The 27,378-nt window shown below is 39.1% G+C and overlaps 5 protein-coding genes across 8 annotated transcripts; 3 read left to right on the forward strand and 2 right to left on the reverse strand.

Annotated features, from left to right (window-relative positions):
- Positions 1 to 435: 435 nt before the first annotated feature.
- On the forward strand, positions 436 to 5,076 carry LOC106420208 (protein FAM135B). 3 transcript variants are annotated; one of them, XM_048741857.1, is made up of 15 exons: positions 436 to 817; positions 961 to 1,246; positions 1,328 to 1,416; positions 1,499 to 1,653; positions 1,738 to 1,991; positions 2,083 to 2,137; positions 2,424 to 2,660; positions 2,750 to 2,880; positions 2,963 to 3,146; positions 3,228 to 3,287; positions 3,370 to 3,618; positions 3,704 to 3,962; positions 4,040 to 4,245; positions 4,326 to 4,376; positions 4,612 to 5,076. In XM_048741857.1, exons 2-15 carry the CDS (start codon positions 1,080 to 1,082, stop codon positions 4,912 to 4,914), a joined length of 2,400 nt encoding a protein of 799 aa, XP_048597814.1. In that variant the 5' UTR covers positions 436 to 817; positions 961 to 1,079; the 3' UTR covers positions 4,915 to 5,076. The 3 variants fall into 3 exon arrangements, with proteins under 3 accessions (XP_048597814.1, XP_048597813.1, XP_048597815.1); XM_048741856.1 differs by having other exon boundaries at positions 437 to 817; positions 990 to 1,246; XM_048741858.1 differs by lacking the exons at positions 436 to 817; positions 961 to 1,246; positions 1,328 to 1,416 and having other exon boundaries at positions 1,726 to 1,991.
- A 924-nt stretch (positions 5,077 to 6,000) lies between these two features.
- LOC111200429 (receptor-like protein kinase 7) lies at positions 6,001 to 9,309 on the reverse strand. Its single transcript, XM_022691566.2, has 2 exons — positions 6,618 to 9,309; positions 6,001 to 6,542 (listed from the first exon to the last, which is right to left on the reverse strand). The coding sequence occupies exons 1-2, from the start codon at positions 9,166 to 9,168 to the stop codon at positions 6,169 to 6,171; spliced, it is 2,925 nt and encodes a 974-aa protein (XP_022547287.2). The 5' UTR covers positions 9,169 to 9,309; the 3' UTR covers positions 6,001 to 6,168.
- Positions 9,310 to 13,292: 3,983 nt separating this feature from the next.
- LOC106420128 (sucrose transport protein SUC4) lies at positions 13,293 to 16,911 on the reverse strand. 2 transcript variants are annotated; one of them, XM_048741859.1, is made up of 6 exons: positions 16,050 to 16,911; positions 14,384 to 15,123; positions 14,250 to 14,313; positions 14,127 to 14,170; positions 13,775 to 13,955; positions 13,293 to 13,709 (listed from the first exon to the last, which is right to left on the reverse strand). In XM_048741859.1, exons 1-5 carry the CDS (start codon positions 16,546 to 16,548, stop codon positions 13,797 to 13,799), a joined length of 1,506 nt encoding a protein of 501 aa, XP_048597816.1. In that variant the 5' UTR covers positions 16,549 to 16,911; the 3' UTR covers positions 13,293 to 13,709; positions 13,775 to 13,796. The 2 variants fall into 2 exon arrangements, with proteins under 2 accessions (XP_048597816.1, XP_048597817.1); XM_048741860.1 differs by having other exon boundaries at positions 13,293 to 13,699; positions 16,050 to 16,910.
- A 3,368-nt stretch (positions 16,912 to 20,279) lies between these two features.
- On the forward strand, positions 20,280 to 21,809 carry LOC111200430 (protein RESPONSE TO ABA AND SALT 1-like). Its single transcript, XM_048741861.1, has 2 exons — positions 20,280 to 20,828; positions 21,441 to 21,809. The coding sequence occupies exons 1-2, from the start codon at positions 20,304 to 20,306 to the stop codon at positions 21,606 to 21,608; spliced, it is 693 nt and encodes a 230-aa protein (XP_048597818.1). The 5' UTR covers positions 20,280 to 20,303; the 3' UTR covers positions 21,609 to 21,809.
- Positions 21,810 to 22,794: 985 nt separating this feature from the next.
- On the forward strand, positions 22,795 to 25,321 carry LOC106420127 (glutamyl-tRNA reductase 2, chloroplastic-like). The gene is made up of 3 exons (XM_013860967.3): positions 22,795 to 23,214; positions 23,722 to 23,963; positions 24,043 to 25,321. Exons 1-3 carry the CDS (start codon positions 22,989 to 22,991, stop codon positions 25,156 to 25,158), a joined length of 1,584 nt encoding a protein of 527 aa, XP_013716421.2. The 5' UTR covers positions 22,795 to 22,988; the 3' UTR covers positions 25,159 to 25,321.
- The last annotated feature ends 2,057 nt before the right edge of the window (positions 25,322 to 27,378 follow it).

A 27,378-nucleotide genomic window follows, 5' to 3' on the forward strand; every position in this document is an offset into this window, starting at 1 on the left:
CTGAACCGGATAATTTTTGGGTGACGGTTCAATAATCGACCGAGTCAAACCTGGTTCAATATATTTTTAGTGTATAAATTTGTTTATATGGATTGTTTATAAATTGTTGATAGTTTTAGTGGTTTTTATTAGTTTAATAACTCTGAGATCTAATCTGGCTACGTGACCGGTTCATGGTCAGACTAATTATTAGAGGTTATGTAACCGGACCATTGAATCGGTCGGTTTTAAGAACATTGAGTTTCTTCAAAACCAATTTAATTGGATCAACGGTCAAGGTTGAATTCAAGGCTGCGTACTCTGGGTCTTATAAACTCTTACATGGGCCTAATAAAACTACTAAAATAAACCGGGCTGCTAACTCTTCTCGATTACACATCGATTAGGCGCAAAAAAAAAAAAACATTATTTTCCGACCGAGATCCCTGAAAATAAAGAGACAGAGCCAAAAACATCAAGACATAGGAAATAGTGTTGTCGCATGAACATTCATTCATTCATCTTCTTTTACCCGACAAAAGTAATAAAAATCTGAGTAAACCTTTTTTCAAAAAGCCTCTCTGAGTCTCTCGACATAACATTTTTGTTTGTTTGTTCCCTACCATCATCATCGTTTGTAACTTTCCCCAGATCCTCTTTCCCCTGTTTTCTTCTGCTAAGCCTAAAGGGTTTGTGTCCTTGGCCCTCCTGAAAAGAAAAAAACCCTAGCGAATCTGCGTTTCCATCTATCTGAATCCGTCAGATCTAAGTCTCGAACCCCGCACCTCTTCCTTCCTTCCTGCTCTGCCAATTGCTATTATTCTTTTTCCATTTCGAGGTAAATGTAGCTCCAAGTTACGACTCTGAATCTCCTGCCATCGTTTAGTATTAAGGGAGAAATGTAGTTTTCGCTTTCGCTTTTTTTTTGAGCTGTTGACCTTAGTTTTGGTGTGGAAGACGACTTTAATTAATCAATCACAGACTCTTGTTGTGTTTGCTTTTATCTTCAGGGTTTCATTGGTGCTGAAACACACACACACACACATCCCAAAGTTGTAACAAGGGTGATGTGAGTTCGTTCGTTCGTTCGTTCCTACCATATGTTAAAGCGTCTTGGATGGTTAATTGGACTCAGCCAACGAAGTAGGCAAACCAAGACTCTTGATGCTCACCCTTACGTAGCCAAGCCTGTTCTCATGGTCGACACTGTTCAAGAAATCGCTGTTTATATCCATAGGTTCCATAACCTTGATCTTTTCCAACAAGGGTACGGTACACACTATTATCACCATCACCGTTGCTCATTTATTTGATTCTGAAGCTATTTTAAATCTTTTAATTCTCTTAGATGGTATCAAATAAAAATCAGCATGAGATGGGAGGATGGTGATAACAACAAATCCTGTGGGATTCCTTCACGAGTTGTTCAGTATGAAGGTAAGTTACTTACTCTTCTCCATTTTTCTCAATCATTCGGCTAGAGTATAATTTACATAATGAGTATCTATATATACCACAGCTCTTGATTCAAGCTCAAACGACTCTTCTGGAGTGTGGAAGATAGATGACAAAGACAACAGTTTCTTAACTCAGCCCTTTCGTATCAAATACGCTAGGCAGGACGTGCGTCTCTGCATGATGGTCTCTTTCACTATGCCACTGCAAAGATACGAGGTACCACCACTCTTTCTTTTTTTCTAGTCGTGTGATTAATGGTGTGTACTTGGTTGACCTTAGTAAGTATAGTGAATGATGCAGGGGCCAGCTACATCTGCTGTTATACTGAGGTTCGAGCTTTTATATTCTCCAATCGTGGAGAATATATCACTCACTCATTCAGATGATTCTCCTGCATCAGTGCATGATTTTCGCATTCCTCCTAAAGCCCTCTCAGGCGTGCATTCTTACTGTCCGGTCCACTTTGACACCTTTCACGCCGTTCTCATCGATGTTAGCGTCCACGTCAGCGTCATGAAGTCAGCTTCTTACAAACGTCCTGCAGTTTTGTCAAGGTACGCCGCCGCTTATATTTGGATTCTGCGTTATTCACCGTTTGTTGAGTTTATCTCTTCAGTTAATATATCAAATTATGTTTTGGTGCAGTGATGCGAGTAGTGGTAAAAGTTTAGCTAGCGGTAGTTCTCAGTCTTCCAAGAAAGTATGTGCTCTTACACTATCTTATCATCATGTCCAACCTCTTACTTGATTGACCAAATTGTTTTTTTTTGCTTTATGTCACTGTCTTCACAAATTACCAAGCTCTCTCTCTTTTGTAGTAAATGCTAGTTTTTTCCTTAACAATATTTTCTAATTGATTAGCAACTCTTCAGTTAGTTAATTAATGTTACAAAAGAACTTTATTGAGTATCTTGTTTTGTAGTAGTAATGCCTCTCTTTCTCGAGATTCTTACTCTATTTTTATTGATTCTTTTGTAACTCTCTAGGCCTTTGCTCAGATAGCTCCTGCTGACAAGCTGGTGTCATTCGTGAAAGCCTTACTTGGAGCTCGGGACACTTTACTCGAAGAAATGCAAAAACTCAGCAAGGCCATTGACCAAACAATCGACTTGTCTGAGTTTGTATCCACTATGGACAAAACTCTTTTATCTGACTCTGCCTCAACGGAAAAAACTGTTGCTGTTGAAGGTTCAGGACAAGGCAAGCAACAAAACAATCTTGAGGTCCTTGCTTTTATTTTGCAGCAGAGTGCTCTTTATCTATTGTTTTTGTTTTCACTATGAACATGTTTCTTCCATTCTTGGCACAACAGTTAAAAACCTCACTTGATTTAGAAAGTGATGACTGGCTTCATAACTTCTCAAAGGAGCATCTGTCCCGCACATTCCACTTACTAGGCACTCAGCTCCACTATCTCTGGAATACCTTTCTGACATTTCATCGGTAATTTCCCTTAGCCTGCAGGTTCAGATTGTTTATATTATACTCTATCTGATGATCATTGGTCTTGTTTGTCCCTTTTCAGGGATAATAACACAAAAATCTTGGAACATCTTCGAGATACCTGGACGAAGGATCGAAGAGCTGAGTGGTCAATATGGATGGTGTACTCCAAGGTTGAAATGCCGCATCATTTTATAAGTGGAGTGGACGATACTTCAAACCATAGTTCGCATAAAAGAGTCACAAGTGCGTTGAAGCTGAGTGATGTGAGTTTATAATTACAGTAGTCCATTCCATTAGAATGCAATCTTTGCTCTCTATTCATCTAATATTTTGCTCTTATGCAGCCTGCGCAAGTTGCAGCCACTCGCGCTGAGCTTCACCGTCGAAGTATTGCACAAATGCGGGTTTGTTTTTCTTTCTTCTCTGCTTCGTGTTGGCTTTATAAGTTGTAATAACTCATTTGTGTGACAACTAATGGTGGTGCAGATTAACAACCGGACGGTGCAAGACATGCATATATTTGGTGATCCTATGCGAGTTCCTATTGTTATAATTGAACGTGTCTGGAACGCACCAAGGCGTACTTTCAGTGAAAACTCGTACATGAGACATGTTGATAAGATAGATTCTAGCTTACTTAATGGGCATGATGACGAGAGTGGGACAAGAAAACATAATAACTCACAGCATGGTGGACGTGAGCTGAAGATTGTTGTTTTTGTTCATGGTTTCCAGGCAAGTACCATTTAAATTATTCTAATTATCTTGCTCTCTCTTAAGCTTATCTAGTATTGTCATTAAATTATGTTAACTACTATAGGGGCATCACTTAGACCTAAGGCTTATCCGGAACCAGTGGCTCCTCATTGATCCAAAGATAGAGTGTCTCATGTCCGAGGCAAACGAGGACAAAACACATGGAGATTTCAGGGAGATGGGGCAGAGGCTTGCGCAGGAAGTGGTTTCTTTCTTCAAGAGGAAAATGGACAAACATTCGAGATACGGGCGCTTGAAAAAGGTTAAGCTGAGTTTTGTTGGACATTCAATCGGCAATGTCATCATCAGAACTGCACTAGCAGGTAAGAATCTAGACAATTCTCTTTTAAAAAAAAACAGTTTGGTCTGTTTTGTGTTTATCTTTGTCTCTTTGTTGCAGATAGTTTGATGGATCCATACAGGAAGTATCTACATACATATATATCACTTTCGGGTCCACACTTGGGTTATCTATACAGTTCAAATTCGTTGTTTAACTCTGGACTTTGGCTCCTGAAGAAGTTAAAGAGTACTCAGGTTATTCATCAGCTTACGCTCACAGATGATCCTGATCTCCAGAATACTTTCTTTTACAAGCTCTGTAAGGTAGAGAAAGATCTTTAACATTTTCATCAAGATTTTGTACCATTCTCTGGCTCTAATGTCAGTTCTGAAACTCTTTTCAGCAAAAGACTCTGGACGGTTTCAAGAACATAATTCTCCTGTCTTCTCCTCAGGTACATTAACATCACTGTTCAAAAAATCGGTTTAAGCATTCAAAAAATCGGTCTAGACATCCATCAGTGGTCCGCCTAATCAATACTCCTCTATTAGACTCTTAATTACCGTCTAGTGATTTTTGAACATTGATTAACATAATAGTAACTAATGCAACAAGGATGTGTTGGTCATAAGATAAAAATGTCTTGCTAGATTTGATGCTAGTTGTAATTATCTTTTGTGTTATCACAGGATGGGTATGTTCCATATCACTCAGCTAGGATCGAATCATGCCAACCAGCTTCTTTCGACAATTCAAAAAGAGGCGTAGCTTTCTTGGAGATGCTTAATAACTGTATGGACCAAATACGTGGGCCATCTCCAGAAACTCCTCACCATCAGAGAGTGTTCATGCGCTGCGACGTCAACTTTGACACGACCTTGTATGGTCGTAACCTCAACTCGTTCATTGGTCGAGCTGCTCACATCGAGTTCTTGGAGTCTGATATCTTTGCAAGATTCATAATGTGGTCATTCCAAGATCTATTCCGCTGACAAAATCTTGGTTACTGAGAATTTTTTATTCTCTTTTTTTTTAGATAGAGAATGATACAAAAAATGTTGTATATTAGTAGTAGTTAACTCTTTTGTTGCAGCAGAAGCTGTTATTTTGTATGTTACCATCAACTGTGGTCTATGTATGGTGTTTACTTGTTAGCTTCTAGAATCTCAATGGATCGCTAATGATTGTTGTGACGCTTTAGATTGGTTTACAGATATCAAGTTGAACCACTAACAAAGCTAGGCCATGTAGTGGTGAGTGGACTTTTGGCCCACCACGTATCCTCTCATGAATGCATATACTTTTCTATTGTTTCACTATGAGAAGTGCATCATGTGATTACTTTGTTTAATGATTATGAGTGTGCTATTAAATATTGGCTTATATGATGATGCATTCTTTGGATTGAATTGCAAAACAAGGGAACAAAAAGATGATGGGGAGACAGCTTCTGAATTTGTTAGTTAGTAAGATTAGTCTTGTGGCAATGTATTAGGTATGGCGATTTAGTTTCTTATCAAAATGTTTTGTAACTAATGCAAATATGATGTTTGTCTGTATTAAGGCTGTTCTATTACGGGTATTATGCAAATGCACATGTGAACACCTGTTTTAAGACTACGTTATTTCTTCAATCTAATGTAAAATAAAAAAATTATATAATGCTTATATGTCACATCCCTTAGAAGTTAGAATAAAAGAAAAGAGGTTTATCGCTGATGGGCACAAAACATTATTGTCTGTCTGATAGCGAAGGAATACAGTCATTATAAAACCTCTTTTTTTGTGTTGGTCAAAGTTGGCAACTACAAGTTGTTTTGAACACATAGATAACATCTCACTATTACAAATTATGAGGGACGGTGGCACTATACGATAATAAAATTGATAATTGTTATTTCATCACAAGAGTTCAAATTGGATTTGGTTTCGTTTTGAGAAGTCATAACAAACTGATTGCTTGTAGTGTGATCGTAGTCATTATTTTATCATATGCATTTATTGTAGCCAATTATACTGCATCTAGAATATAAATTTTACATAGTAGTTGGCTGTTGACTTGCATCAACTAAGTCGGAGACCCTCAAACCAAAATTCTACAATTACAAGAAATAGTTTACATGAAAGATCCTAATAGTTCATAACCACCAGGACTAGAGTCACATTCTCCATCTACACTTAGTCTTACCAAATTTAGATGAAGTCTTCTCTATAAGTTTCATAGTTACCAAAAACATACCCAATCATCAACTTATTTCTTTAATCTTCACATCACTCTCTTTGCTAATCACAATACCCATCAATCTACACGGTTCAGCGTCCTCTATCATATGAACCACACTCCTCATCGTCGGCCTTAGTCCAGGCTGTCTCGCAGTGCATAGGATAGCAACTCTCAGCAACTTGATTGCATCTTCTCTATACATTTCTCCTATCTTCTTATCCACAATCTCCATAACACTCTCTTTACTCTTCAGATTGTTACTAACCCAATTCACTATGTCTTTGCTCTCTCCAAACTCCGCCTCTATTGGTTTCTTCCCTGTGACTAACTCAATTAACACAACTCCAAAGCTATACACATCGCATTTCTCATTCACTTTCGACGAGTAACCATACTCTGCAACAACAACCTTAATGTTAAAAAATAAAATAACAAGGTGGTTATTTAATAAGAGTTTAAAGTCTCAATTACCTGGAGCTATGTAACCATATGTTCCTGCAACAACATGAGTGGAATGAAGATCACCATTGTTGGTCTGAAGAATCTTGGCAAGACCAAAATCAGCTATCCTAGGCTTGAAGGACTCATCTAGCAATATGTTACTTGACTTAACATCACGGTGAATCACCGGTCTCTCGTATCCGTGATGCAAGTACTCAAGCCCTTTGGCTGCACCAAGTGCTATATCATACCGCGTTTCCCAACCGAGATTCGACTTCTTGCACGTGTGAAGCATGTCGTACAAGCTCCCATTAGGCATGTACTCGTACACCAGCAAGCTCGAGTCGTCGCTCGTGATGCTACAATAGAGTTTCACCACGTTTAAGTGCCGTATCGAGCTTAGGGTCTCCACCTCTGTCTCGAACTCTTTAGACCTTCCTTCCTTCTCAGTGAGGATAGGTAACGTGCTGCTGAAGTTTTTAGTGTCTGAACTACTACTACTTCGAATGTGTTTCACAGCGAGTTCTTTACCGTCACTGAGCACTACTCTGTACACGTCACCACAACCTCCTCTACCGATTAAATTCTCTTCTTTGATCGAATCGATGATATCATCTTCGGTGAAACTCATCTTCCTGAACGACTTTATACTCCAAGACTCGTGTCTCAACGTTCTTTTCCTTTCCTTCTTCTCGCTTTTCTTGAGGTACAAGAAACACACAAGAGAGGCTAGCAAGATCATCGAACCGATAACAATGCACACCACAAAGATGCGAGTGTCGCCGCGACGCGATCCTGGAGAGTTAACGCACCGGTTTAACGACTTGATCGTCATGCTGCAGAGCCCAGGGTTCCCGTTGAAGCTGCCGTTATACGACGACAAGCTCAACGGGACGCGACCTGATAACTTGTTGTTCGACAGATCAAGAAGGCTGAGTCTCAGAGACGACAAGCTTTCCGGGATCTTTCCGGAAAGCTTGTTGTCCGAAAGATTCAAAGCGTTGAGCGTCGGAAGAGATCCCAGCGTGTGCGGGATCTCTCCCGACAGCGAGTTTTCAGCCATGTTGAGATCGCTGAGGGCTGAACACGACCCGATAGAGTCCGGTATGGAACCAGAGAAGCCGTTACTCTGCATCATTAAACTGCTAAGCCCCTTCAGCTTCCCGATGGAGCTCGGGATCTCCCCGGAGAACCGGTTATCATTAATCTCAACTTTAGTCAGAGCCTCCACGTCACCGATCTCTTCAGGCAGCTCATCAGAGAACTTGTTGAACGCTAGATTCAACGTCCCGAGCATCTTCGCGTTCTTTATATCCGCCGTGACCGGACCTTCCAAGTTGTTCATCGCTAAGTCGATAATCACCACCTTCGGTAACCCCCAGAGTCTAACCGGAACTGTTCCGGTTAACGAGTTATCGCTAACTCTGAACCGCTCCAAAGTCAAACAGTTAGCGTACGTCTCAGGGATGGATCCGGTGAGATTATTTTGTAACAGAAGTACAGCTGTCATCTTCCCTCTCTTGCACATATCTGGAGGAATCGGTCCGGTTAACTGATTCTCCGAAGCATCGATGAAATCAAAATCGGCTAGCGAACCGAGTCCTTGAGGGATCGGACCGGTTAGCTTGTTGGTATACAGAGAGAGATTGACTAGATACTTAAACTCTCCGAACTCGGGTGGGATCTCACCGGTTAACCGGTTTTCGAAGAGCTGTAACGAAATTAAATTGGTTAACGATCTGAGCTCCGATAAATCTCCTTCGAGACTGTTCGTTGAAATATCCAAGTAAGTGAGATTCGTCATGGTGCCAAAACCGGGAGGAATCTTCCCGGTTAAGTTGTTGTTGTAAATCTCTAACCGCCAGAGTTTGTTGAGCTTCACGATCTCCGGGGGGATAACGCCGGTGAGGTAGCTGTCGGAGATCTCCAAGCTCCGAAGCTCCGTCAAGTCTCCGATCTTCGGAGGGATCTCCCCCGTGATGCTACAGTTGGACAAGTAAAGCCACGTCAGCTTCGTCAGAGAAACGATTTCTTCAGGAAACGGCGTCGTATCGAAGGGATTATCCCCGAGGCTCAAAACGACGAGCTCTTTCGCGTTTTGGAGAGATTTCCACGGGAAGGTGCCTGAGAACGCGCTGCTGTTGAGATAGAGATACTGTAAGTGAGTCAGAGAGGAGAGATCAGGGAAAGGGCCGGAGAAGAAGTTGTTGCCGAGATCTAAGTACTTGAGCTTCGTGCAGTTGTTCATATCGCTCGGGACGGGGCCTGAGAGAGAGTTGAATCCGAGAGAGAGCTTCTCGAGAGACGTGAGATCGCAGAGGAAAGGGAACGGGAATTTTCCGGATAAGTTGCGGCGAGAGAGGTCGATCTCTGTAACGGAGCCGTTGGAATTGCATGTTACTCCGGCGAAGGTGCATGGATTGGAAGTCGGTTTCCATGAATCTAAGACGTTGGGGTTTGAGTCGAGGAGAGATGATTTGATATTGAGTAAGACTTGGAGATCGTCTGAGGAAACGATGGAGAACAGAGAGAGGACGAGTAAGGAGAAGAAGAATCCAAAATTACGAGACGCCGGAGACATGTCGAGAGAGACGGTGGTTGAAGTTAAGGTGGGGAGCTTTTGTTTGTTTCACATCGGAGAGAGGTGGCGCGAGAAAATGCGTTGCCGCTTTGAAGCAAAGTTGTTATCTGCTGCTAACCATTAAATATTCAAATTTGGCTTATCTTGTGTACCTTATGTTCATCACTTTTATATTTTTAATTGATAATGACATCATTATTTTATATGGTGCTGATCTAATTATCTTCGATTTTAAACTATGGGCTACTGGAATCGTTGTTTTTTTAATATTTGAAGGATTCAGTGATACTATTTTATTTTCTGATTATACAGCAATTGTGTTGAAATATAGGAGCGTTTTGATTGATACTTCAGATTTGTTATGTAGTATATTTTTCTTGGTTTTCTTTGACCATCCTTATAAATAATGAAACTGACAGAGAATTTAAAAATATTGAAGAAATGTGTACACAAAATTGAATCCATGTCCATAGGAGTAGGACCATATCTACTTAATAGAGTATTGACCAAAAAAGCATTATTAGGTTGCAATTTTTTTTTAAAAAAAAAATATCTTGTTCCCAAACATCAACATTATGTTTTGTAAATGGAGTTCAATATTTATGTAACAGTTTTCATATTAAAGTAACATCAAGTCAGAACAAAACAAAACTAAATTCCCTATATTATATCCCAAAAAACTATATAATATGTATATTAGTAAAACTTAAATAAAAACAAAACCATATGAAACCAAAATTACATTCAATATTGGATTTCTTCTAGTACACTAACTTGAATTATCCCCTAGCATTTTGGTTTATCTTCGGTTAAACTACGAATTTTGGATAACCTAGAAAGCTTGCAAGATAATTTTACTGGTCTTATAGACTAACACAAGTTATAACTGTGTACTCACATATATTGGAAACCACGTTTTATAAAAGTCACTCAGGTTAGATTGGATCAAACATAGTTTGATTTTGAATTACTCCAAAAAAAATCTTCTGAATATAGAAGTGTGTACCAATGATTTTCAGTCAAATTTGTTTATTTTCATATTACATAACCCGCATTTTGGGTCCTATATTTTTTCTTAATGCACGTCCGAAATATGTATTTGATAAAGTAAATATTAAATATTACTCATAACAAAATGTAAAACTACATTCATATACGTATAATATAAACTTAAAAAAAAAACTTCAGTTAAGGTGTTAAGGTATCACCGTATACATGTGCTGATTGCATGCTTCTTGTGACACACGAGTGCAATAACATAACTTTAACCTTTTTCAAAGTTAACTAGGAAGTAGTTCTGTGTCGCAAGACTCTCAACTTAAAGCAAATCAGTATTTTTATTCTAAAATGCAATTTTTATAATAAATTTTAGTTTTAGCAGAGTTTTAACTCTCAATAACAACAAAATTAAAGCAACCTTATAAGTGTGAATACATTAGATAGTGCAATATATATCTAGACAATATATATAACTAATGCGTTTAAGAAATACTACTATAGCTTATAATTAAATTCTGTGGCTCCATTATTGCCATATATCAATAGTGTCTTTGCGAACTCTCTTTTTCGGTGGACTCTTCTTTATCCGACATAGATCAATTAAAAAAATGATATATTTTTGTTAATATATGTATAGCCGAGTAGGAAAATGAAATTCGTTTTGTCATATTCTGATTAGGTGGAGACAATTAATAATTGATTCCACGCCAGTAGACACCAGCGAGTGCAAACAAAAACATGTATTTCAAATCTTTGAAAATCCGCAAGGAAAACCCCTTTTTGCTATTGTATTATTTGCCATAATAGAGTTTTTGTGACTAAGTGATGTAACTAGGGAGGGATAATATAAGATTGTCTAATACTCTGATTAAGCGCCAGAGTGTAATTACAAAGATGGTTTGCTCTCAAGTAAGATATATATAAAAGAACCTATCATAGAATAGAGTAGAGAGGAGTCGTTTGCCTAAAGCAATTCAATGTTTTCAAAAGCTGGCATTTTCATATAATTTCTATTATATTATTCTATTCGTATTTTGGTTAAGGCATCCTAATTTGTATTCTGCTGACTCGTCCACATCTGTATCAACTGCTGGGAGATTGTCTCCTCAGCACATACTGATCAAACTGCTACAAGATAACAATTCGGAATGATATCAAAAATTTCAAATGAAATAATGACGATCCAAAACCAAGTTCTTTTTTCTTTTTTGAAACACTTCAAAACCAACTTCGATAATATAAAATATAAAGATGTAAGGGCTTTAAACTTAAGTTAGTGGTAATAATTAAAAATATGTACTTACAGATCATAAGTTCGATAAAAAATTACATGAATAAACAAAGATGATGGCTCTGAGAATCGGTGTTTTCTTAATTTAGATTAGTTACTGTTTAAAAACAAAGATGACGTCGTTAAGGAGTAGACATGCTGCATTGCCGCATGCATGGATCATATGAAACAGTGACTAGTAAAGTATAAACGAGTTATTTCTCACTATTATATAGTAGGAAAAAACTGTATTGCGTATTTCTGTTTCACAAAAAAAAAGTATTGCATATTTCTATTCTGAAACTAATCAAATTTATAGAAACTGATGCTTTGAAATAGTTTTGACCGTACCATAATTACTCAACGAATCTCTTGTGGTCAGTGAATTTTCTTCTAATAATCATCATGAGTCTTAACATTTTACTCGTCAAAAAAGCGATCGAAGCTTCATGGAAAAAGAGGAGATTGGACTTAAAAAGCAAAGTTCTGAAAAATAATTTGTCCAATAATTGAAGCCAAAGAAAAGACAAATCCTTTTTAAAATATTTTTTTTTTCTTTTTGGGCAAGTGCATGCAACATGACGAGAAGATGTACTTATCGTGAACAAAGACAGGGTGGACTTCACTTACCAATTTTTCTTCTTCTTTTTGTGTGAATAAAAATCTTGAAATATAAAAGCTAATTGCTTTGTTTCATACAAAAAGGTACTTACTTTATTTCTTTTAGCTAAAGCTAGAGAAGTTCACTTAAAGAAAAAAACTATCCACTTATGTAATCCGAAGGCGACAAGAGAAGAATCAAATGGCCAAATAGTTAATGCATGCTTACAACCGAATTCAATTCTTAGAAAATTGCAATGTAAATATGACATTAAGTTGAGATTCATCTTTCCTTTTCGTCAAAAGGATTTTATCACATTTAAGCATAACAAAAATATGGGATAATTATTGACACAACTTATCTGATTTGTCGGGAGTTAAAAATATTCTCACTGTAGTCGAGAGAATATCCCCAAGTCTTTGTTGTAGTGCGTCAATAACACATTAGGCTTCTCCAATTCGATACTATAATCTTTAAAAACCAGCAAAAAAAAAGGTTTTCATCTTTCTACTTGATTTCTCTATAATCAAAACGTTAATAATATAGAATGGTTTTCAGGTAAAAATGACTGTAATTTAGATATGCAAATCGTTGTAGTGCAAGCTAGATACTCTATCTCCAAGTAATTAATTAAATGAAAAGGAGATGTTAAGTTTTATCATTCATCTAGAAGGCATGGAGGTGTGAAAGCCGCCTTAGTTGACTTTGCATGAGAGTACTATCAATGTGGGTCGGCAACACCACGTTTTTTTACTTGTTTTATATCGAAATTTAATAACCTCTTGAAATCTAACAGATCTAGAGGTCCCATATGCCCCCACGTGTAATATTTTTTTATCTTTTTATATTGGTTATGGCAATATACCAAACAAAGTGCTGTAATATATGATGGGATTGTCCTAGTTATGAATAAGTTTATGAGTGTTTGGCTCTAAAATGATGTGTCAAAGAGCCATTCATGATCCATCTTGCTAATTTTTGGTTATATAATACTATAATAGTCCTATCATGGCGATTTCTTGCTAATCATATCAATATCATGCCCATTATTGTAGTTCTGTTATACTATCCTGAAGCCTGCTCTCAGTACCTGGCTGGCCCTGAACCGGTGAAAGGTTTGTTCTCCAAACCAGTTCACGATAATCCGAATGGTTCATTTCTACATTTCTACACTACACACAATGACACAGAGCAGATATTTTTCTTCAGATCTCAGGTTTCTTTATCAGAAGAATTAAAGAAATGGACTTATAATTTCGTTCGAAAAAAAAGAACTTATAATAACAATTTCAGAAATTTCAGTCGCCGCTGTACACATGTTCTCAGTTATAATTTACAGGTACGTATTAGTAAACTGGTACAAGCTTTATCCAAACAACAAAACAAACAGAGAAGAGCCCTATTTGGGTGCTTCCAACAAAAGGAGAGATGCATAGACCTCACAATCTTAATATAATGATGTGTTATTATTTCACTGGTAAACTTCTATGGCTACTCATGGACACAAGGACCATAGACCCAACGCAGAAGGGATCCTAGAAGCTGAAAAAGTTAGTCACACCAGAAGCCATTGCATGAATCCGACAAGGATCACACAAAGTGGTGCATCTCCTTCCACCATGCCTTCACACTCCCTTGATGCGTTCCTCCCTTGAACTCGTCTGTTTTTCACTGACCAGATTTGTTAATCAGTGACAAGTGTTTACCATACTTTATTGTAATATAAAAAAACATACTTTGTAGCAAAAAGAGAGGATATCAAGGGAGAGGGATGGGCTTCTGAATCCTTGTTCGCGGAATAGCCAAGATGGCTACAATCCCGCCAATGAACCCTGCAGCTGCTCCAACTGCAAGTGCCGGTGAGTTCCCACCTCCAAATAGTTGGTCCCAAGGACCACTCCCAACAGACACAATCACCTGCAAACACATAACATTTTTAGTTAACCACAACCAGCTAAAATAAATAAATGAGGTTTTATACTAATACACATGCTTCACCAATGCTTATGGACTCCCTTCACTAATGCAGACACGTTCACACAAGTATAGAAAGTGAGAAAATAAAATCATAAAAAATGAATAGCTTACCTGTGGGATGACTATAGCTAAATTCAGCACACCCAAAGACAAGCCTGCCACAACAAAACTTCTATAATAAAACACCACTTGTAATAAAACCAGTGAACACATAATATTAAAAACAATACACACCTTGACCTAAGCCCAAGGACTCAATACGTATCGATATCAACGCATAGGGAACGCTGTAAGTTATCTGCGGAAGAAGTAACAGTATCATTAGTAATTATTGTAACCATAAAGTTAGTCAATGTAAGTATACTTACTGCCAATGGAATCCCTAGAATCGTAAAGATCAACACAGCAGCAATAACAATCCCAGCAGGTGGCTGCTCACGGCCAATGTAGCCAATATGATACGCAACAAACGAAGTAACAATCATCGCAAGAAAACAAACAGCCATTATGATGTTTGACACCCCCCAGACAAAACCAGCTCCCCACTTCCTACAAAGCTTCTCCATAAGCACCGAAGTGATCCCAAGGAAGACAGAGTTCAACATCAAACCAAGCGCACCCATACTCACCCCAGCACTATAAGCACCACCTTGGTTCGGCTCACCGCCGTAGATCTCTCGTCCCATCCAATCAGTATCAAACAGAATAAACGGGAACCAACCGATCCACGTCAAAGCCGTGACCAGCAAGATCATCCAGACGCTCCCCGGAAAATATCTGAAAGTGCCGAGGATCTCGGTGAGGAAAGCTTCGTCTGTTCCTCCTCCACTGGATTGTTGCCCGTGTGTTTGATGAGAAGGTGATGAAGCGAGAGGCGTCTCGTGAGCAGCTGTGATGCTTAGGATGGTGGTTATTGCGATGAAGACTACGTCTATGTAGAATGCTGACTTCAGGTTGGCGCATTCCACGTTGCATGCGACGGTCTTGGTGAAAGGGAAGACTTTGTACCAACCGTTGTATGATCCAGTAGCGTAGCCGAGGATGTTGCCGATGGCCATGAAGAGGGAGAAGTAGCCGTTTGCTACTCTTGTTCTTCGGTTATCATTCTCTGAAAAAAAGAAAGAGAATGAACAAGAATTAAAGCACAAACAGAGCAGTTGATTTTTTTTTGTAATATATACTAAAAAAAATGAAAGTACCTAGTCTAAAATTAGCTTTATATTTCATTCCAAAAAAAAGATTAGCTTTATATTTTTATCAAAAATAAATAAAAAGAGATTAGCATTACGGAAAATTACAAAAAAAATAACCAAAATGTCCAAATCCAAACACACTTGACGCCAAAATCTTTGGATCACTTCATCAAACTATGTTTTTCAAAAGAAAAGAGAGTCCATTCATTCAATTCACAATTAAAAAGAAAAGTTTATGGTGACCAAAAACAAAAAGAATAGCCCTTTTCACTGTGATTTGCCAAGCTTCTTAACATAAAAAATACTCCAATACAATTTGACCTTATAAACACTAATTATAATATTGCATACCACAATTTATTCGAGCTATATTAGGGGATCAACTCGTAACAATATTGCATACCAAATTAATTATCCAAAAGATCATAAATTTGTGAATTTTTCAGTGTTTCACATGTGACTGAGTGTATTCACGAGAAACATTCTCAATATCACGAGATTACTTAGAACAAATTCAAATATTAAAAAAAAAAGAATAGCCCTTTTCACTGTGATTTGCCAAGCTTCTTAACATAAAAAATACTCCAATACAATTTGACCTTATAAACACTAATTATAATATTGCATACCACAATTTATTCGAGCTATATTAGGGGATCAACTCGTAACAATATTATTACATACCAAATTAATTATCCAAAAGATCATAAATTTGTGAATTTTTCAGTGTTTCACATGTGACTGAGTGTATTCACGAGAAACATTCTCAATATCACGAGATTACTTAGAACAAATTCAAATATATAAAAAAAAAAAAAGACAGCAGAGAGAGATTAATTACCAGTAAGATCAGCGAGGAGAGCTCTACAAGGACCCTGAGTCATATTATTAGCAACATCAAGTATCCAAAACCCCAACACAAACGCCACGATCGCTCTCGGCTTAATCCTCCCTTCTCCATCCCCACACGCCCACCCTATATCCGCCGCGTGTCCTATCACCAAAACCGACACCGCGATCGCCGCGGCCCCAGCGACTATAAACGGTCTCCGCCGTCCGTACTTGCTCTTACACCTGTCGCTGCTGTGTCCGACGAGCGGCTGCACGAATAAACCGGAGAGCGGGCCGCAGAGCCAGATCACGCTCGCCCAGGCGTGCGGGATCCCCAGCTCTTGGACGTAAGGTGTGAGGAGAGAGAGCTGGAGCGCCCACCCGAACTGTATCCCGCACGCCACGGAGGCGACGCGGAGGAGCACGCGCTTCGAGGCTTTTGATCGAGGGGGTTGACGGTTGCGTGAGGGCGGTGGTCGGTGGTGGCGGTCTTGATCGGAAGTAGACATCTCTTCACTCTCTCTGTGTCTTCACCGATTGTCTATGAGAGTGCACAGCACACTTGTAGGTGGCAGTGGTGGTTTTGAGAATCTACTTTTGGAAAGTTTAGGGTCGAATTTTTAATTAGTTGGTTTTAGTGGGGCGAATTTGTAATTAATGAAAAGTTATGTTCGGGCACGGAGATAAGAGGGGTTTTGTGTTCTGTAATGAGGGATAATAAAAGACGGTTTTTTAGATTGGAATCATTTGGTGGGGGAAAAAGTAAAGAGGCAATCGTCACATTCCCTTGGATCGTGGGATAAGAACGGTGCACTATACGTTTGCACAAGAGCGACGTCAAGTATTTAATATTTGTGAATTTGTGAGAATAAATCTTTGATACGCTAAGCAGAACTAATTAATAATACTTCAGAAATATTCGCAAGAGGATTTTTTTTAATAAAAAATTATAATAGTTATGGTCAGGATGTTATTTTAATATGAAGTAGTTTAGAATACTTTCTATTGTAAATTCAATTTTATAGGTCATGAGAATGACAAATTCCAAATTATATACATTTTAGATAAGATGATATCGACAAATGATCTCTTCCCTTCAACCCAAAGTTTTATAAATTGGACACTGGTTGTATAATAAACATTAATATCTGAAAATCCTACCTGTATACACCTGTATTAACCTAATATTCTAACAAAATGGCTTGTGGATTTACAATGGAATGCGAATCCAAAAGGATATTGAGTTGAAGGATTATTGAAAATTTGAAAACAATGAAAAAGATGATGATGTTATTGGTCTGTAAATCAAGGTGCAATTAGTATGAGCCGTATACGTCCATGATTGATCCCATTACGTTACGGCTTAAACGTAAAACACGAGGGTGCGAAGATCTAAACCAATCCCACTCTAAAGTAAGGACACGAGGGTGCGAAGATCTAAACCAATCCCACTCTAAAGTAAGGACACGAGGGTGCCAAGATCTAACTAATCTCACTCTAAAGTAGCATTTTTTTTTTTTAACACTTTATTTTATTGATCTGATTTATAACATGTTACACCATAGAAGAATGACAAAATGACAGAGAATTTCCACACCAAAAGCTAGCAATGACAATCACAAATGCCCCATTAGCTATACCTATACCAAACTGGTCTTGTTTCAAATAAATAGATTAGGTGTTCCCGTTCCCACAATAGCAGACGGACTTCTAATACCTTTAGCGAAAACATGACAATCATTCTCATCATCTAGATAGGTCTTCTTCTTCATTGCATTTATCAAACTTGTCCAAAATTAGCTTCAGCCAAGCTACCATACAAGCTCGAATTACAAAGTAAAAATCAGATGGATAGCCTGGACTGATGATTCAGATCCACTATCACCACCGCAGAATCACAGACTCAATGAAACAATGGAAACCATAACCAATCCCAAAATAAAATTAGATCCAACTCGTCAAACGAGAAAGAAGGACGAAAGCACTACAATACCAATTATTATAGAAAACTAAACTGCTTTAAAGAAAAGCATCGTGTAGCAATAATTTATCATGAGGACGAGACCCAAAACGTAACCTAAAGCCTGTGAACATGAGTAACCTGTTGCTAAAAGAAAAACGCTTCAACACCACTCCTATGAAGAGACCAACACAACCAAACAAGGCAATACAAATCAAAAACGAACAAGACCAGCGCCTTAGATCCGCTTTGAATTCTTGCACGATGTCGCACAATAATTGTAGATGAAACCACACCACAAGACACCGAGATCTGAGAAGGAAAAACAAAAGAAACAATCTTTTTATCTTTACATATTAGCTTTACGTGACTATCATACTTTTTATATTTACTTACTTTACATAGGCACTAACTAAATAGGGTAGGTCGGGTTGGAAAAAAAATGCTGGAATTTAGTTAAATTGTTTCAGTTTTGGGAGCTCTTGCTTTTTACAAAATCAAGTTTTATTGCAGTTAATTATTTAGTGCCCCTAGTTTCCTTTTTAGGACAAACGATGGGTCGCATGCAATTGAGACCCAATAACATGTGAGCAAAACTGTGGATCGCTTTTCCGATGAGCCTAATTAATTATGATTTGGATCACAAATCAAAAAGAGCTTCGCAGCTAAACTATTCAGCTAATCAAAACTGGTACCAGCCCAAGTTCAGAACGACGGTAGCATACATTTTAGGCCCAATAAGATGTCAACAAAGCTCTAGTGGGTTATGTATGTGCCTAAATAATCCAGACAAGGAATACAAAACCACTATAAGAAGGCCCTCTTCTATTCTTACAAATGATCCAAAGAACCGCCTTTGACAGTTTTCTAACATAAAGAAACAAAATGAATTTGTGTTACAAAAAAAAAAAAACAAAATGAATTTTAAATGTGTTGAGATAGAGAGAGCCGCGAAGTAACGCGGTGAGTGACGAAAACGTGGCCCCGCGTAAGGAACGAGTCGAGAAGAATCTGCGTCCGTGCGTCGCGTAACCAACATGTGCAAGTACTGACATCCAAACGTTTTCAGTTTTTCACCTTTTTTCGCAAAAGGCGTATTTCACTTCTTTGTTGACGTCACGTTTTTTTACAATCTTTTTACTTTTTTATCAAGTGTATTCATGTAAACTTGTACTTTCACTGACATCTTTGAAAGCACTAATATCACTGAATCACCATCATCACTGGACTAACTTTAAATGGTATGCATAAAAGAGCGACCTACATGTTGAACATATGCACATTAAAAGTATACTTGACTATAGTTTTTTTTGTGCATGGCTTGTTAATTGTACTAGTCATGATTTTAACTGCGTGAGAAACATAAAAAAGATTTGATACCATCTTTTCTTTCTTAGAATATTCTTTGGTTGCACGACAACCAACGTTGATGGAGTGAAAGATCTGCTTGAAAAAAGTGCAAGACAAGAAAGACAACTATAAAACTAAATTAAATGTAGACTTAGTAAAGAAGAAAAGATGGCACGAGGCTGATGAACCGTTGTTCTTTTCCTTTTCTTGTGTAACCAAAAAATCCGAACAATAAACCAAATGAGAAATCATATAAAAATATGAAACTTTAAACATTTAGTAATTGGTGGTACAGTCAAAAGACTGTGTCTCTTTGCTTACATATGTCGTCTTCCCTACATGACCGTGCCCTCTTATTCTAGCAACATGTGTCGGTTTCTCTTTCAGATTCACTTTTAAGGTCAATAACACAAAATTATGATGCAACTCTGACGTAAATTCCAGATAGGAGGATCCAAGAAGAGATAATTCAAACTGGAGCTAGTAACAGTCGTTAATGGAACATTAAGTTTATAAAATGATAGCTAGACAAATGTATAAGAGTTGATAATCACACTCTATTTTAGTTATTTGATTAATCAGTATCTTGTTATAACACATACTACTTCATATAAACACGTGTTAGTCGTATAATTAACCAACTGGACAAAGTATTTTTTAACTAAATTACATAGTAAACAATTATTTGAAACTATAGGTTCTATTTTTTGTGGTTTTGTCAACTGTAAGTGTTAGCACAGGTACAGAGATACTCGAACTTGATTCCAAAAATTTTTTACAGCAGGTGATCATAAGACGCTCTGATCATCTGACCACACTTCACTCCAAGGACCGACATATTATATAAATAATAATTAATCGCCAAAAGAGATTTTCTTTGGTAAAGTCCAAAAGAGAATATATAAAGCACGTTCCAAATACACATCGACTCAATACTTAGTGACTACTCCAAAAATGCCAGTCACCACCAGCTCCCAAAGCTTCACCAGCTTCGCTAATGGCTGGCTTATCCGTCACAGGCATTTCGTCGAACAGCTTGCGTGCGCTTCTTCCTCCGACGAAACTAACCGCATCACTCTCCAAGACCAACAATTTCTCGTGACCCAGTTCCTCTCTCACTGTCTCCAATACTACCAAGCCAAATCCTCCGCCGTCTCCGTCGCCGGAGACAACGTTTTCACTTTCTTCTCCCCGCCGTGGTTCACCTCATACGCAAGACTCATCCTCTGGGTCGGAGACTTCAAGCCTTCGCTGGTGTTCAAACTCACTGACTCCTCCGTCGACGACCTCACTCGCCGCCAGAAAGATCGGATCTTGAGCCTCCGGGCGGAGACGAGGAGGAAAGAGAGAGACGTGATGAGAGACTTCGCGCTGGTGCAGCAGAGCGTGGCGGATCCGCCGGTGATGGCGGCGGCGAGAGGAGTGGGGGCGAGGGGGATGGTGGACGGAGAAGAGTCTGATTTGGAAGAGGCGATGGAGGTGCTTATGTAAACTCGAGAAGATATTGTAAACTGTAAACTTGTGTGTTGTATTGACACATAACGTGAGTATATATACAAAGGCATGAGCCGACTTCAAGACGTAACCCTAGAGAAAATAGGAAACATTACATAAGAGTAAGACGGTTTAGTAAGATAAACCTTATCTAAGATACACTTTCCTAATACTCCCCCTCAAGTTGGAGAGTGAAGGTCTTGAACACCCAACTTGGACGATAATGCTTCAAACTGAGGACGTCCCAAAGCTTTGGTTAAGAGGTCTGCAATTTGATCCTTCGACTTGACATGAATGGTTGAGATGAGACCTGCTTTAACCGCATCGCGTACACTGTGACAATCGCGTTCAAGATGCTTCGTACGTTCGTGAAAAACCGGGTTAGCAGCGATATGAATGGCTGCTTTACTATCACAATAAAAACGAACAGGTTGAACAACCTTGACTCCAAGCTCCTCCACCAAAGGAACAATCCATTTTACTTCTTTAACAGCTGCGGCCATGGCCCTGTATTCAGCCTCGGCAGATGACATAGACACTGTGTCCTGCTTCTTAGTCTTCCAATCAATAGGTGAATCACCAAGAAAGACCACATAGCTTAAGAACGGGATGGCGGCGGCGATGAATGAGGCGGATGAGCTGAGGTGTGCGACGGTGGGGAGAGTTGTGGAGATTCTTACGCCGTCGCAGGCGGTTAAGGTGTTGAGGACGATCGGAGAGCTTCATCTTCGCTTGAGGGAGTTAGTGGGTTTGGAGAGTGAGTGAACAATGATGAGAATGAACTTGCTCTGCTTCTTGAACATCAACCATGGATGATTTGATCTTAATAGATTTTTAAAAGCTTGGCCATTTGGTTGTAGTGATTAAAGTGATGTCATGTTATGTTTTTCCAACATCCTATGTAGCTTATGATGTGGTGGCCATGTCATTTATAATAAGTTACTTAAATGCTGACATGTTAGTTTGCTCAGTACGTGTATTTTCATTTTTAAAAGAGCCAAAATATATAATTGGGAAGAAATTGCAAAAAGGAAATGAATATTTTGCTTTCAGTGACAAAATTAGTATTACAAAAGTGAATTATGTAAAGCTTATGACAGAACCAGAGATACAGGTCGAAACCAAATCGACATCTAAATGTTTTGATTCTGACTATCCGAGAATTCGTAATTTATTTGCTTACCTGATCCACATTATCTCCAAGGGTAGTTGTTTCTTGGCCTAATTTTGTCTATGTTAGGCCTGCCATTGACTTTTATGGCTGCCAAGTTCCCCACAGCAGTTGGCAAATAAGGACTCATGGAAAGTCAGCTTAATGGGCTTTTCCATAAGCTTTTTCATAAAGGAAAATTTGTTCCTATAGTCATGAAAAAAAACACAAATACACTAACTATCTAACCAAAAACATCCTCTCTCTCTTTATTTTTCTTTCTATCTCTCTCTAACTTTCTCACTACAAATTTAATTACCTTTTTTATTTAGTTATTTGGCAAATAAGCCATTTCATAAACATACAGTGCCCACTTTTTTTCTGAATGGGTGTAACACAAACAATAATGTCTCATCTTCCATTTTTTTTCCTATGTCAAAGTACTATATGATTGAGTAGTTAACCAACCACATGTAAATAAATAAAAAACGACTTTTTCCGGCCAAATTATTTAACAAAGCCAGCCCTTATTCAAAACCTAGTTGTTCTTGAATTGTAAATTTCTAATATCCATGATTTCTTCAAAGTTGAATAAGGGAAGGCATAAACGGCATGGGATAAATAAAACGTGTTGACCACACTCCAATTACAACTCACAAAACTTCGATTCCTTTCACACTCCAATTATAAATTTTCGACCAATCAAAAGCCTCAATCTCTGGGTCAATAGTTTTGGCTTGACGAAATCATAAAACCCGGTTTGACCCGACCCGACCCGGGCTCACACCTGCTTCTTCATCCTTTTATTATATTTGTTTTGTTTTCTCTCCTTCAACTAATACACACCCCCATGATCCTAACCCCGAAGAGGTGGGTGGGTTTCCTCATTTGTCAACTCAAAATCATAACCACTCCCATCTCATTACATTCAATCCCTCTTTGTCTGCTCAATTCCTGATTCTCTAGGATTTGTGCTTGTAAACTCTCAAAAAGCTATGGCGGTTTCTAAATCCTTCCTCGTCAGCTCGAAGCTGGAGACTTTGTTATCGAATCCAAATGATCCGTCTTCCTCTCCCGCGCCGCTGATTAGGATTCCTACTTGTCCGATGAACAACAACGGGTCAAGACGAGGCCTGATCCAGAGAGCCCGCTGCGAGATCTCTGCTTCCAAGGCAGCAAGCATCTCGGCTCTGGAGCAGCTCAAAACCTCTGCTATTGACAGTACGAGTCTCTTCCTTGTGTTTTGTTTGCTCTGCCTCCTGATTGCACTTGAGATTCGTGATTAGTTCTCGTTCACACCGTCTCTCTGTTTCCAAAGTTTCAATTTTTTTTTAAAAAGTTTCAATTTTTTTAATAAAAGTTTCAATTTTTTTTAAAAAAGTTTCAATTTTTAATTAGATATTGGACATTTTGATTCATGTTTTGACTTAAAAGCAATCTTCTTTGAGCTTGTTCTGTCTCTTTGTTTCCAAAAAGTTTTAATTTTTATAAACTATTGGACATTTTGATTCATGTTTTGACTTAAAAGCAATCTTCTTGAGCTTGTTCTGTCTCTTTGTTTCCAAAAAGTTTGAATTTTTAAAAATCTATTCGCCGTTTTGATTCATGTTTGACGTTAAAGCAATTATCTTGAGTTTGTTCTTTAATCTCTGAGCTGTACTCTAGTGGATAATTGTATACTAGTTCTGTTTTTTTTTTTAATTGAACTCTCTGATTGATTGTGAGCAGGATACACAAAGGAGAGAAGCAGCATTGTGGTGATTGGCCTCAACATCCACACAGCTCCCGTTGAGATGCGTGAGAAGCTCGCCATTCCCGAAGCCGATTGGCCACGAGCTATCACCGAGCTATGCAATTTGAACCATATCGAAGAAGCTGCTGTTCTCAGTACCTGCAACCGTATGGAGATTTACGTCCTGGCTCTGTCTCAGCACCGTGGTGTCAAAGAAGTCACTGAATGGATGTCTAAGGTTGTGTGTTTCCCTTGGATAGTTAATGTTCTCTCCATCATTGAAAGATGCTAACGTAATAATGTTTCTTTCTTTGCAGACTAGTGGGATCCCAGTTTCAGATCTCTGTCACCACCGTCTCGTGATGTACGACAAGGACGTGACGCAGCATCTGTTCCAAGTCTCGGCTGGTTTGGACTCTCTCGTCCTAGGAGAAGGTCAGATACTTGCGCAAGTTAAACAAGTTGTTAACTTAGGTCAAGGAGTCAATGGGTTTGGGAGACACATCAGTGGCCTATTCAAAAAGGCGATCACCGCTGGAAAGCGCGCTAGAACCGAGACAAACATCGCTGCAGGAGCTGTTTCCGTTAGCTCTGCAGCCGTCGAGCTTGCTCTCATGAAGCTTCCAGCACACGCAACATCATCATCTGCTAGGATGTTGGTGGTTGGTGCGGGGAAGATGGGGAAGCTTGTGATTAAGCACTTGGTTGCTAAGGGATGTACTAAGATGGTGGTTGTGAACAGGAGCGAAGAGAGAGTTGAAGCTATACGCCGAGAGATGATGCCGTCTGGTGTTGAGATTGTTTATAAGCCCTTTGATGAGATGTTGGCTTGTGCTGGTGAAGCTGATGTTGTGTTTACCAGCACAGCCTCGGAGTCGCCGCTGTTCTTGAAGGAGCACGTGGAGAGTCTCCCTCCCGTTGCGGATGGGAGGCTCTTTGTCGACATCTCTGTTCCCAGGAACGTTGGCTCTTGCGTCGGTGAGCTAGACAATGCACGTGTTTACAACGTGGACGATCTCAAGGAAGTGGTCGCTGCTAATAAAGAAGAGAGGACAAAGAAAGCAATGGAAGCTCAGGGGATCATCGAAGAGGAGTCCAAACAGTTTGAGGCGTGGAGGGATTCGTTGGAGACGGTTCCTACGATCAAGAAGCTGAGGGAGTATTGTGAGAGGACGAGAGCTGGTTTGGTCGAGAGATTCATGTCGAAACATGGTGATGGTATGGACAAGAAGACGAGGAAAGCGGTTGAGGATTTGACACGAAGTGTGGTGAACAAGATTTTGCACGGTCCGATGCAGCATTTGAGATGCGATGGGAGTGATAGCAGGACGTTGAAAGAGACGTTGGAGAACATGCAGGCGCTGAATAGAATGTATGGACTTGATGTAGAGTTGCTTGAGGATAAGATTAGAGCGAAGGTGGAACAAAAATAGAGAGTATTTGTGTTACATTCATTTTTTTCTTTCTTTAGATTTGTAGAGGTCACACATGAGTAGAGAGTGGTGATAGCTTCTGAGGAAGAAGATGTGAGAAGCTGTAAACCATAATTGTTTCATTCAGTATGTGTTTGAAATTAAATAATATTTACATTTTTTTAAACCAAATAAACAAATATTAAGAATGATTCGATTTTGAAAGCAGATTGTAACCTATAGGTTCAAGTAGTTCATTTTGAAAATCTATTATTATGTAAATTTTGGTTAAGTGATCTTAACAAAATTATTTTATAATGGATGTAAAAATTAAAGAAAATAGCTAGACTTTTATTTTTATTACATCTTGTTTATAATTTTGAAATGTTCGTAGATTAGTCATAGATGTTTAAATTTGTGAGAATTTCTAACTAGAATGTTTTGACATGTAACGAAGAAAAGGAAAAACATAAAAAAAAAACTAACTCTTCTCTCTCCCTTCGACAAAACCAAACCCTAATTGCAGCGTTTACCCCCGGCGGCCGGTGTCCTCTCCCGGCGTCGGAGGCTCCTCTCAATCCTTTCCGTCTCGTTTTCTCTTTGCTCTTTCGGTGGTGGCCCCTATTCCCGACGATATGCTTGCTGACTCTGGTTTCAATGGAGGTTCTTGGCTTTCCTCTGTCCGCGGCGGAGATGAAGACGAGAAGACTGAAGGTGGATCTGGAGCAGTGGCGAGTCGTGTGAAGGGGGAAACCTATGGAAGGGTCGGCTTTTAGGGTTTTGAGGATGGAGCGTGACGAGCCGTTTTCCCCTTTTGGTCTCGTTGGCTCTATTCTTCGGGATGGAGGCGCGTGGTGTCGTTTCTCGACTCTCAGCTTGCAGATCTGAAAGCTGTGGCAGGAAGGATGGCCTGATTCTCAGATCCGTGAGGAGAGGGGCGCGTGCAGAGGCGTCAGGAGCTTACTCAGCGTGTGTGCAGCTCAACGCCTTTTCTCGCCATGTGAACTTTGGGAGTAACAGTCCGGAGGCGTACCGGAACTCGTAAGGCGGTCGTGTGGTCGCCGGACCGACTCTTGTGCTGCGTGTAGCTGATCTTCCGATAACCGTTAAGGATCGTCTATGGTCCTCTTGGAGATTAGAAGAGAGGCGCTTCACATTAGAGAAACGAGGCTTCGACATCGACGTGACGGCTCCCTGTAGAGTAAGCTGCTCCTCTGGTTCTCGGAGGCGGAGTGTGGTGAGACTCAGAGCTCCTCCACCTGGTCAGTGGGAGAGTAATAAGGCTTAGAATACACACTTAGGAGCAATGCATTCGCAGTACCGTTTTGAATGTCAGATCCGGTAGCCTTGCTCCTTCTACTTTGCAGGGACCCAGCTTGACCGTAGATGGTGCCAAAGTCTCAACCTGACCTTCAATGATGCAAAGCTTTGCTCCTTCTCTACCGGTAGAGCCTAAGTGGAATACGCACCCGAAGGGTGTTGGAAGCAGCCGGTCTTGATAATCACTCAAATCTTTTTGGTGCTGGTTGCTTCGGTTTAGTAATTGAAATTCCCATTTTAGGAATATCGTCGGTTAAGGACTAGCTTTGTTATCTGGTTTTTAGTGGTAGAATTAGGTGGTTTAAGAGACGGTTCATTCCGAGTCGTGGAATGAATTCGGCTCGTCGTGGTGAAAAATGCATCGACGTTTTGATTCGGGTAGCGTAGGATCCTTCTAAGTGTTCCTGGGTGGTACTAGATCCGTCGATGTATGTGGGGTTTAAAATCTTTCGAGGTTGAAAATCTTGTAATCACTTATTTGGATAATGAAAGTTGTTGTTGAGCCAAAAAAAAAAAAAAAAAAAGAAAGGAAAAACATTTCGACATGTATTTCACGACAAGTATCTTTAGCTGTCTATTAAACAAAGATTGAATGTAAAGTTTCAAAGCTAAACGAGTAAAAAGACTAACGAGTATGACCCTTTCCAGCTAAAGGCAATATTTACATTTTTTTCTTGGAGTCTTTTGTCTCCTTTTTCTACGTAATTTGATCCATATTTGGCTCCAAGATCCTTTGAAAAATTGAATGAAAAATCAGCAGTCACAACGTACAATCCAACTCAATTTAATACACAATAAGAAAGCACCTTTGTCAAAAAAAATTACAAAGCACAAATCGAATCAATTAATTTGCATCATATGATGATAATATTACCTAGCATAGAAATTTAACTTTTCATGTGATACTAGAATAATTATTAT

The sequence above is a fragment of the Brassica napus genome, chromosome A9 (genome assembly GCF_020379485.1).
Source record: "Brassica napus cultivar Da-Ae chromosome A9, Da-Ae, whole genome shotgun sequence".
NCBI classification, from domain to species: domain Eukaryota; kingdom Viridiplantae; phylum Streptophyta; class Magnoliopsida; order Brassicales; family Brassicaceae; genus Brassica; species Brassica napus.